Source organism: Taeniopygia guttata, chromosome 6 (assembly GCF_048771995.1).
Source record: "Taeniopygia guttata chromosome 6, bTaeGut7.mat, whole genome shotgun sequence".
In the NCBI taxonomy this organism is placed as follows: domain Eukaryota; kingdom Metazoa; phylum Chordata; class Aves; order Passeriformes; family Estrildidae; genus Taeniopygia; species Taeniopygia guttata.
Window position 1 is genome coordinate 20,879,926 of NC_133031.1, and position 11,430 is coordinate 20,891,355.

Below are 11,430 nucleotides of genomic sequence, written 5' to 3' on the forward strand. Positions count from 1 at the left end.
TACAGAAATAGAATTTCTTACTAGCCTGATAAAGAAGCTGGTAAGTAAATTAAGCAGGTAAATAAATTAACCAAATAGGTTGGACTCAATCTTTGAGGGCTTTTCCAATCTTTCTGATTCTGTGATTCTGTGAAAGGAAAAAACAGATATTGTTGCAGAAATTAGTAAATCAATAAATCTATAAATAGATTTATTTATGACCCAGCTGAGAAGGATATTGTATCTAATAGCTTTTTAGTCAAATTAGAAGCTGACAGCAGTTAATTAAGTATTTTAATTAATGATAGAGTGAGCTGCTAAGCAGTGCAAAAGAGTCATTTTAAATAAATAAACCTGTATGTAATGACCAATGTCTGATTGTGGTTCCCCATTTGAAAGTATTTTGCTGAAGCATTGCAATCATGAAATTAACTAATTAAATTTGAAATTAAAGATGTTTACTTTGAATAATAAGTATTCATTAGAGCACTTGTTTTCATCAAACAAAGTCTAATTCAGTATTTAGAGAAAAAACCTACTTAGCAGTTGGGTACTAAAACTTCAAGATTTATAAATAATCAAAAAAGACATAAATAAGTGCAATTTGTACAGACAGCAGCATAGTTCCAGCAATAACATGAGGTCTCTGAAGCACATTGTGTCAAAGGTGTTATTGAATGCAAAGATTCTAAACTAAGTAATCAGACAGTGAAATAAATCTGACTTCAAACTAAATGGGCTAATGTTAAAGTTTATTTCAAAATATTAGGCATGTGAAAATGCACTAGAAACTGCAAAATGATAGGTTTTAAGAAAACATTCTCCTACTGGGAGTAAATCTTTGAATGGAGAACCATTTAGCACATTACTAGAAAGATGGATTTCTGAAGGTGCAGAACAGACCTTGAGAAAAAACTGAGGTTTAAAAAAAAGGCAGGGAGCAGAGGTGTGGAGGTATGTGTGTAATTGACTGAGCATCTCAGAGTGGTGGCAACTACATCAACAGGGAAAATCAGGTCAGTGGTACACCACGAGGTCAAGGAAATAGTCCACACTAAATTACAGTGAAAGGCACCAAGTGTCTGGATAAGGAGGAAAAATTAGAGAAACATGCTGCTCTTGAGCGTGTCAGATTGCTGAATTTCTGAAATAAAAAACTTAACAAGGAGCTTTCTATCCAACATCCTACGTATTATATGCCTTGTAAGCATTTTGAGCAGCTTTAAAACCTCTTGGTATTTGTATAATCAGACTCAAAATGAGCTGGAGAGGCAGAATGATGAGCTAGCTCATTTCAAGCAATTCTCAATAGTAGCACGGAGCAGGTAAGTCTGGGGGGAATTGTAATGGGAATACCCCATTTTGGATAGGACTGGACAAATATAGAAACCTGCTTTTTTAATGAAATTGTATATTAAACCATATTCCAAAGCACTTCTGAAATACCACGTGCTATTAAAAGTGTTCTTAGTCAATTACAAATTTGGAAACACTAATAAAAATATTTATAAAATGTAGAAAGAAATAATAGTAATTTCAGACCTGCAGCAGTTTAGTGAAATATTTCAGTTAAACGGAAAATTTCACACCTAATGTAAATAGATTTATTCAGGGACATGCTTTAAAGTTTTGGATCGTTTTATTCATGTGGGTACCATGTGCCAGCTGTAGGGACATAGTCCAGCAGAAATACTGAAATCATGACAATATTTTGCAAGAGATATGAGAATCTTGTGGCAAATTTTAAAAGCCAATTACTCATATAAAATAGTCCATAAACTCTTGGGTTTAGGTATGCCTCCTCTATGTCTTCTGAGACTTCCCTCCCCTTTCTCAGAAATACTAGCTGTTCAGTAAAGCAGTTGAACAAAATGCATGAGTTAAATATTTCATATATCAAGTTTCAGTTGTGTGTAGTTTTTTGTAAAGAAAAAAGAATGATGGTGTGACTTTGTACAATTAATAGCTTAGATATTATTGTGTGATAGGGTGCATTGTTATGTACTACAGATGTTTTTACTGCAATATCAATAAATAACATGTTTTCCCTTAAAAAAAAGAAACAAACTACAAAATAGTGTTTAATGTCTCCTCCACTGGATGGAATTTATAGTACTTATTTTGTGGAGTTTGCAGTTCAACACCTTTAACCTACTGAAAATAGTGGGTTTGGACTCACTGACCTACTAGTTTTAGCATAATGAATTATATCTGTAAGCACGCATTTGCCTCTTAATTCTGTTAGTCTCCAGAAAATTAATCAGAACTATATTTATACCATAATTTAGCAATAGTGATTTAAAGTTGTTGAGTTGGAATAGTTCTCATCAGATGCAATGCATTCTCCCCTGTCGTATCTAATTCTAATGATAAAATGCAACCAGGATTTCCCAAGCAAATTCATTATGTCCTTAAGTTTAAAAACTGACTTTATTCAGGTTTACTTCTTTTTTACAGCCTTGTCTCTTTAGACCCATCAGAATTATTTAGCTGTGGCTGCCTTTTGCACCTTCCCCCTTGTTGCAGAGAGCAGGGATTTGCTGGCATTAAGCACCTCAGCCTCTCGGTTCAGAGCCTGCCCCTCTCTAGACCCTCTGAACAAACATGAGAAATCTGTTCTGTGGGGCTGCAGCTTCATGATCTAGAATGAAGTGATGTGGGTGGCTTGTGACAGGAATACACACATCCTAAATGAACAGCAGTTTCCATGGGGATGTCTGTACCTGTAATAGCAGACAGTCACGTGTCATTTTTATTGCTGGAAATTCCTGTTTCTCTACTGCTTTATTTATAATTTTGTCTCATTTATTTTTTCAGCCAAACACCATAATAAAGCAATTTGACATGGAGTTCTGTGATAGTCACAATATCCATTGAGAAGCTGAATGACATTCATGAAAGTCATTTCTGTTCATAATACCTTGCTCCCAGGTAACTTCACATAAAAAATATCTGCTGTGGTGCTTTCAATATACACCTTTTAAAAGCAAATTATTACAAAATCCTGGAATGGTTTAGGTAGGAGGGGACCTTTAAAGCTCCTAGTCCAAACCCCTGCCATGAGCAGGGACATCTTCAACTATGTCTTTAGGTTGCTCGGAGTTCTGTCCAACTTGAGTGTTTCCAGGGATGGGTGATCTGCCACCCCTCTGAGCAACTTGTGCTACTATTTTACCACCATCATTTTAAAAATTAGATTAATTCTGGCTGATATTAAAGAAGCTATATTGCAACTGGTGATTTTAAAGCTTGTATTTGAGAAGGATAAAATGAGTATATTGTTCTAGAGATATTTCATTTACAGACCTTTGCTTGCTTTGAAAGAGAATATTTCTATTCTAGATGTTAAATCTTAGGAGTAAGAGCAAACACAATAAAGGTGTTTGCTCTTCTAAGTAGTTTGATGTAAGTACCTGTCTGAGAGAAAAGGACCTATGTTCAGCTTGTATTTATATAGTTCAGGATTCAAAAACTTAATTTGGAAAACATACACCACTAACTGTTGAGAGCAAGGTAGACTAATCTGCTTGCTGCTGATGAAAAATGCATGTGGAATCTGCAGCTCTGTATGTGGAAAGCAGGACAACCAAGACCACCAGTTCTGCCAATCAGTCATTCACATTTCCCACTGTTTTCCTCTATTGTAGCAAAATGTGAGAAGCTGCCCTCAGGCCACACAAACAGTGTTCTTTATTGGTCTTTACTGAGGCATGATCGGGCATCTATGCAGAGACTGCCAGCCTCAAAGAAGTGCTTAGTGGATGACATCTGCCAGCCTGGCTTTGCTACAGATAGATTTATGAGCTGTGAAAGATGGTCAAAATAACATCTTCTGCATTCTTGATAGGATTAGGGTTTCTGGGACATGCATCCATTTGCATATTGCCCTGACTTACCACATCAGTATTGTGTTTGTGGCTCATTTTAATAGTCTGGGAGGCAGTGGGAGCTTTCTCCCTTCACATCCTACTGCATTTCCAGTCAGTCTTGGCAGTGGCATGGCTGTGTTGGTTTAACAGACCTAGCAGAAATCATACTTCTTGCTCTGACTTCTTCCAGCTACAACCCTAATGCAACCCAAGAGCAGCAGCAGCTGTAGAAGCCGTTTTGCTCAGGGAAGGATGTTCTTCACTGGGGTGAGCTCATGCAGACACACACATGAAGTTGAATGATAATGCATTTCTATGAGAGTCCAAAAAAATTGTCCCTAGAAATTAAAGAGAGAAGATCTGACAGGAGCTACCTTTCTACAGCCCCAAGCAATTATTGAAGGTCTTGGAAAGGTTAATTTACCAATAGAAACATAGCTGAAAACTCTATTAGTTTTAAATCTCTGTCCCTTTGCCCCCTCCCCACCCCTCTCCACACAAGACTTAGATCACTTTTTTATTTTATTTTACGTTTATTTATAAATGGTGATCATCCAGTGTTGGTAAAGTATAGTTTGTGTTTGTCACTAGACAGGAGATAACTTCAGTTTGCTCTGTGTGTTGAGTGACAATGGCCATGCACCCCTCACAATATTCCCCAGCCTTGGGGTGCCTGTGTGGGATAACTGGGTTAACAGCACAAGCGTGTGCTGAACAGGATACCTAAGGTGCCTAGAAAAGAGAGGGTATCCAACAAAACACTGTTTAAAATTTACAAAGAATATTTACATGTACTTACTTCTTATCTAGACTGTAATAATAAAAAAAATAAGTGAGCTGTCATTTTTCAGGAAATTATGGCTTTACCAGCCTTATCTTCTGAGTTATCTATGCCAGTTTTTTACTCTCACTTTCACTGATTTAAAATTAGCTGGTACTTCCTCTCAAGTGCGAGGAAGTACTTGAAACTGATGTGTGATGGAAATATTTTCATTAACCTCATTCAGGGGTTAGCTCCAAATTTCCCACAAGAACTCTACTCCACACTGGCACCTTAGCTTGAATAATTTGAAACTAGCACTGTTGAGAGTCCCACCACTCCGTCATATTGTGGGCAGAGGAAACATACATGAGCATCAGAGTCTGATCTCCTGAGGCAGCAGAGCATGAAGAAGGCAACGAAACATCTGCACAATCACTGCAGGTGAGGAGGACCTATGTAAAAGGCAGACCAAGCTATGGCTGATTATATTATGGTATTATTAGGCATATACATGTCATTTTGTGATGTTATTTCATTACTAAGCCATGTTTACCACACGGGCACATTAAAAGTAAGAAAGAACCAATGCCAGGAGATTTGGGCTATCCCCACCAGCCTGGTGCTGGCAGAAAGGGCCTGATGGCTCCTCTCGGTGTCCCAGTCCTGTGTTTTCCTCATAGGCATCCCCTGCACATGGCTAGCCCCCACCCCAGGGCTACCTCGTCTCCCAAAAAAACCACAGATGCTTCTTTCTTAAACCAAACTACTTTCTCTTTTCTGCTGCTGTTTTCCTACACGACCACGGCCCCGGCTCAGAGGTGCCCATTGACAGAAGCCGTCCCCGTTCCCGCTGCCGCTCGCCGTGGCCCGGCAGAGCTCCGGAGAGCGCCGAGGCCATTGGGATGCTGCCGGTCCGGAGAGCCCCGAGGCCATCGGGATGCTGCCGGTCCGGAGAGCCCGAGGCCATTGGGATGCTGCCGGTCCGGAGAGCCCGAGGCCATCGGGATGCTGCCGGTCCGGAGAGCCCGAGGCCATTGGGATGCTGCCGGTGTGTCCGTGCGGCGGGCGGGGCTGCGGGCGTTCATTGGCCCCGTGCGGGGTGGGATGACACCGGCCCCGCTTTCCATAGGGCCTCCAGCTGCCCCCACGTCTGCCGAGGGCTGCGAGAGAATAGAGCTGAGGGGAGAAAACCATCACACTGCACCCTCCCGGCTCCAATGAGAGCGCAGGCAGCTTCAGCCTGGGATAAAAGAACTTTAAAAAAAAAGAGACTGTAGTCTTGGAGCTGCTATTAACGGGAGATGAATTGCAAGAGACCATTTCATGCCCAGGGACTTCAGAGAGCAGCATCCCCAAGAGCCATTAGCTCTCAGCAAGAGTCGTGCTGAAGCCCTTTGCTGTCAGGACAGAAGCATGCATATAAATTTTAAACCATTTGTCTTTGGGCAGAAACAAAAGATCAGCTCGAAATCCTCAGCATCTTGTCTCAACTAACATGAAATAATACTGTCTTGTGTGGCTGTCTTGTTACTGGCAATAAATTTATTCATAATTTTGGAAGGTTTTGCTCTTAAAATTAAAAAAAAAAAAAAAAGCAGCAAACACACGGAGTTGAGGCTATATTTACTCCTGTTAGCGCAAATCATGCTGCTGCTAAAGATTGTGACTTTGGGAAGTGCACAGTACTTTTTTAAATTAAAAAGAAACACAGCTTTAAAAGGTTAGCTGCTACTCTTTCTTCTCCTGCATTTCATTAAACTAACTGAGGATGATACATGGATTGTATTTTCTAGTTACAACTGCAGCATGAAAAAAAGAAAATAGTTGGGATTTTTCTGTTCTTTTTCAACCAAGAATTCAAGCTCTATAAACATTTTGGGACCAAAGACTTTAATTTACTCATGAAAGAATATCTACTGGGTTCAGTAGTCAGATTAAATACAGGCTGTGTAAATATTCTGGAGAATTAAATGCTTTAAGAAAATTTGTATTAAATTAAGAATGTGTACTTAAGTAGATATTACATACATTTTTGTATTTTAGGATTTGGATATCTATAATTGGACCATATTTTATCCCATGGATTTCCTTTGTTCAATAGATATTTTAGTACTTTCTGAATGTATGATAAGAAATTAGTTCTGTGTTTTACCATGACACTTCCATCAAACATTTTCTCATTTTATGCCAGAAAATAATGTCATGTTAGAGCCTAAAATTAACTACAACTTAGTCCTAAGGCTTATTTTACATGGAGCAATTATTCCTAGGTTTCCTCTAACAGATGAACACGAAAGCTTCTCCAGCTGGCCCAGCAGCTCTGGTGCGGGTGTAGAATGTTGAATGTGTAGAATGTTGAGCGAGCTGCCGAGCGCCGTGCGGGACGGTGCGGTGCGTGTCCCGCAGGCAGCAGAGCCCTCCTTAAATGAGGGCCTGTGCCTGGCCGGGCTGCAAGGACAGAGCTCTGAAATAGACCTATGAAGGGATACTATAGTTATCTATTTGTTCGTTTTTAATTTATTTATCTTCTGTCAGTGACGCAGCTGCATGTTTCCCTGGGGTGCTGAGACCCCAGGGGCCAAGGCTCCGTGTTTGTCCCAGTGGCCGGGGCTTCCACATAAGGAAGGGCTGAGAGAATTAATCTAAACTCTGTAATACTGTATGGTTAAAAGCCTCTTTCATGTAGCTGTGTTCATGAACTGAGCTTGGAATTCTTAAAAAATCCAGATTATTACAGAGAAGGGGATTTGTTGTTTGGCAAATTGACAAAGCCTGACATTCACTCACCTCATGTGCTGCTTGGCTTTACAATAAGTCTTAGATAGGGTTCACAGCACAAGGGAGGCCTGAAATATGTCAGGGACAATTAAAGAGAAAATCCCAAAGATTTCAGGTTCCATTATCCAGTGAGCTCCAGCTTGAATAGTTGCTTTTTAATTTTTCATTTCTTTTTATTCTTTCTTTGTCTCCGCCTTATTTGCTAATAGTCTGATGGCTTTTAAATTGCACCACAAACCTCCAAAAACAGTGCATCCCTTTGCAGACTCCTGTAGCACAGGCTGGTCATAAACTCAAGTAGGAAACATCAGTGTCAAAATTACATGTGGAAACATTAATATGTAAATACAGGCAAGTACAGCTGGTAGAGCTGAGGGTTGAGCTATAACTGCCTGAGCAGATTTCACTTGTTGAACCTCTGAATTCAGAGGAATGAAGACTGAGATGGAAAACCAGCATCTTCCAGAAGGAAGTGCCTAGTGCAGAACCCAGGGAAGAGTAATTCCTGTTGTGGATTGGGACAAAAGACTGAACTGCTCAAAATCTGGGATGTGCAACTCCAGGTCTATTGTGAGACAAGCTCTTCTCAGGCAGTGATGAAAGAGCAATTTTATTTCATTTATTAATTTTTGATGTCACTTTACAGGAAAGAATTGCTACACACAGCAAGAAGCTTACTGCCTTCTTTAACCTTGCAAATTACAGTAACATCTTCTAATTGTTCCTTCAAAATCAGAAGGTGATGAAAGAGAGATTAGTGCTATTTAATAGGATCAAGGGCTTTCTACATATAAAGAGAGCAATTAAACTCAGATGCAGGTTCTGTTGGAACTTCCAGATACAGAGATGAGCTCAGCAGCCAGAGGAAAGAAAATAATGCTGTGTGCAATATGGCACAAAGATGGTTTGTTTATTTTTTTGCCTCTGAAACTTCCTGAGTTAGAGCTCCCAGAATTAATTTCCAGAAGCTAAAATGTCAATCATTTCAGGTTTTTTTTTTTTAAGGTAGCTTATGCTTTTCCTTGAAAAACACACCTAGTGTCCTGATATGGCAGCTGGTAGCACCCTTGTGATGACAGCCCAAGCAGCAGCTGCATGTTGGAAAAAATTAATTATTCCCAGCACCACCTTCCTCTGGGAGGGAAGAGTTTATCAGGCCAACGGAATAAAGTCAGGGTTTGGACCTGCCAGGTTGGCCACACAGGCTTTTCTTGCTGAGGGCAGCCAGGATCTTCACTTGATGACAGGAGCCAGCCAAGCCAGGACCTAGAGCAGTGGTGAAGGACTGCCACAGCTGCAATGGGAGAGCACAGGTAAAGGGTGGGTGCATGGACAGATCTGGGGAGCTGAACTAAATGTAATGAGTACATCTCATGGAGCTGCCACAGGACTAAAAGGCATAATTTCTGTTGGAAGTGAAGATCTTGGCTGCAAAGTGTTTCCAGTTTGGTTGCCTTAGATGGTGGTGCTAGCTGTTATCCAAGCATGGGAGAGGATGAAAATGTTGAGATAGGAAGCAAAAAGCCACCCCCTTAAATCTGAGGATCTCACTATGGTTTCCCAGCCTTGGGGATCTGCTGATAAGTTTGTCAGTAGAAAAACTGAACATTTGTTTGTTATTCAGCACTAAGCTTTGGTGTTATTAACCACTGTAAATGCAATTAATACAGTCTCTTGGGTTGCTATATTTTATTAGTTAGTGGTGCTAAAAGGAAGCCTTTGAGCTATTTTGGAGCCTTGGGGAAATATTGTGGTTAAACATAGAGAAAGGGATTCTCTCCTTTCTTCTCCCTCATGGGTAAACAATGAATTTGTTCAGAGTTCCTAGTTGGGTTTTCAAATGCAGAGTGATGTGGCTAATCAGCTTGGTTGCCATGGTGCTCCACCTTTGCATCTGATGGTGAGAAATACAAGCTCTAGCAGCACTACACAAAGCTGCTGTGCCCAGACCATGGAAGTAAAACAAAGCTAAGCATTATCACAAGGTACTGTGCAATGCTCTGGCCAGCAGCCCATTCTGTGGCTGCTTGGGTGACAAGCACATAAAGGAAAAGTGAGCAGTCATTAAAAAAAATAGTCATCCAGATCACATTCAGTGGTGATGAAGCTTTTGCATAGTGCTTGCATAGAGCATTATCCAGCTGTTTGCTGTAAAGGAAATTGTCTTGGCACTAAGAGCTGCATGCAATCTTTCAGATCCTCGTGAGAGCCACTGGGAAGATCCTGATTACACCATAGCGGCCTTCTCACAGCCATCCTTAAAAATGTACAGAAAGAGTCTGCAACTGTTCCTGGTCATAGGCAGATGTCTAGGGCTGTGTAGGACCCCAGACAGCTGAGGGAAACTAGCTTTCCTTACCAAAATGTACCCCATTTTGTGTGGATAGAGTATCTCTCGAACGCCTCTTTCCCCAGGTAAAACAACTTCCCTATTTAAGCACTATGCCATTAGCTGGGTGAAATATCATTCATCTCCTAAATCCAGTTCCTGTACCTAGATGCTTCTGAGTTTCTCAACTTTTCTTTTGACATCTGGTTTCTCACCCAGCCCTGTTCAGAGTTCTTTGGAGATAGTTGCCCAACTGTTCTGTGGGAAACAGGACAGGACTGGTTCATGTAGCTTGTGAAATCTCTGTGAGCAAGAAAGGTTTTTCTAGAACTTACTGTTCAGGGAGGTCACAGTCATTTCTTATTCTGGTATAAATGTATGGTTTTCTACTTGGGTGACTCCAGTGTAACTTTAACTCACACGGGTCAGTTTCACGCTGCAGGTGTTACAGGGCTTTGACGAGACAAAGAATTCCGCCAACTTCTTGTCACAAAATAGTTACCGTTTTATTGGGGAGTAAAAGAGGAGAGTGGACAAAGTCGGAGGGCAGTGGCAGGCGAGGCCGGGAGTGTTCGGGCGCGGGGCCCGGGCGGCTGCGCTCCCTCCCGCCGGCCGGAGCGGCTCAGCCCTCCCAGAAGCCGACGAAGAAGCTGCACAGCGAGTGCCACCGCTCGGCGCAGTAGGTCTGCGCCGGGTCCTCGGTGGGCTCCGGGCCGGGGGCCGGCGATGCGGGGCCGGGGTCGGGCAGCAGGCGCAGCTGCGCCTCGGGCGGCGCACGGCCCGGGCCGCAGAGGCGGGCGCGGAGCGGCGCTCCCGGGGCGCAGGGGTGCTGCCGCCGCCGCAGCCGGGACAGGATCTGCCGCCAGTACTGGCGGCTGCGGGCGCGGAAGGCCGGGCAGCGCCGCGGCTCCCCGCGGTAGGCGCAGCTCCGCGCCGCCCCGCCGCCCGCCGCCCGGCAGCTCAGCCGCAGCTCGCTGGCCCCCGCCGCCGAGCGCAGCTCCCAGCGGCACCGGTGCTGCTCCGGCGTGGAGAACCGCCCCGCCCGCGCCTCCTCCGCCGCCTCCCGGTCCGCGCCGCCGCCGGCGGCCCCCAGGGCGGCCAGGGCCGGCAGGACCAGCAGCGCCAGCGGCAGCCTCATCCTCGGCGTGCCTCAGCGACGGGATGTCCCGGCGCGGAGCCCGCCTTCCCGCCGCATCTTCCGCGCCCTGCGGACACACGGACCGTGGCGGGCGGTGGCCGGCGGGAGCGCAGCCCCCGGGGTCGCGCCAGACCGAGCCGCCCGCGGAGAGGGATTATCCCTCCCTCGTAACCCCCGGGGCTTTTAGTTCGTGTCCGTCCATCCTTTAGCTCCGTCCCAGGACCACCCCGGCCAGGAAGCCGTAACTGAGCAGCATCAGCCGGAGCCCGCGCTCGCCGGCTGCGGCATCACAGCTGCGAAGGGCATCAGACCCGGCTAGGGGCAACCCCATCCTTTCCCCCTCACCCGGTTTTCCCCACGCACCTCGGTGCTTTCCGCCCAGTCCCGAGGCACTCACGGTGCGCTGTGCGCTGCGGGGACAGGCGGCGCGGCCGCTCCGCGCTGCCCGGCTGCCCGCGGCGGGCCCGGCACGGGAGTTATCAATGCCGGGGGCTGCCCCCGCCGACGCCCCTCCCCGGCCGCCGCCCGCGGGGGGACAGCGCGGGGACACGCCGGGAGCGCGGCGCCCCGACGG

At 44.5% G+C, this 11,430-nt stretch overlaps 1 protein-coding gene across 2 annotated transcripts; it reads right to left on the reverse strand.

The window, feature by feature from the left end:
• Positions 1-10,199: 10,199 nt before the first annotated feature.
• FGFBP3 (fibroblast growth factor binding protein 3) lies at positions 10,200-11,430 on the reverse strand. 2 transcript variants are annotated; one of them, XM_072931112.1, is made up of 2 exons: positions 11,254-11,430; positions 10,200-10,923 (listed from the first exon to the last, which is right to left on the reverse strand). In XM_072931112.1, the coding sequence occupies exon 2, from the start codon at positions 10,854-10,856 to the stop codon at positions 10,341-10,343; it is 516 nt and encodes a 171-aa protein (XP_072787213.1). In that variant the 5' UTR covers positions 10,857-10,923; positions 11,254-11,430; the 3' UTR covers positions 10,200-10,340. The 2 variants fall into 2 exon arrangements, with proteins under 2 accessions (XP_072787213.1, XP_030131947.3); XM_030276087.4 differs by having other exon boundaries at positions 11,220-11,421.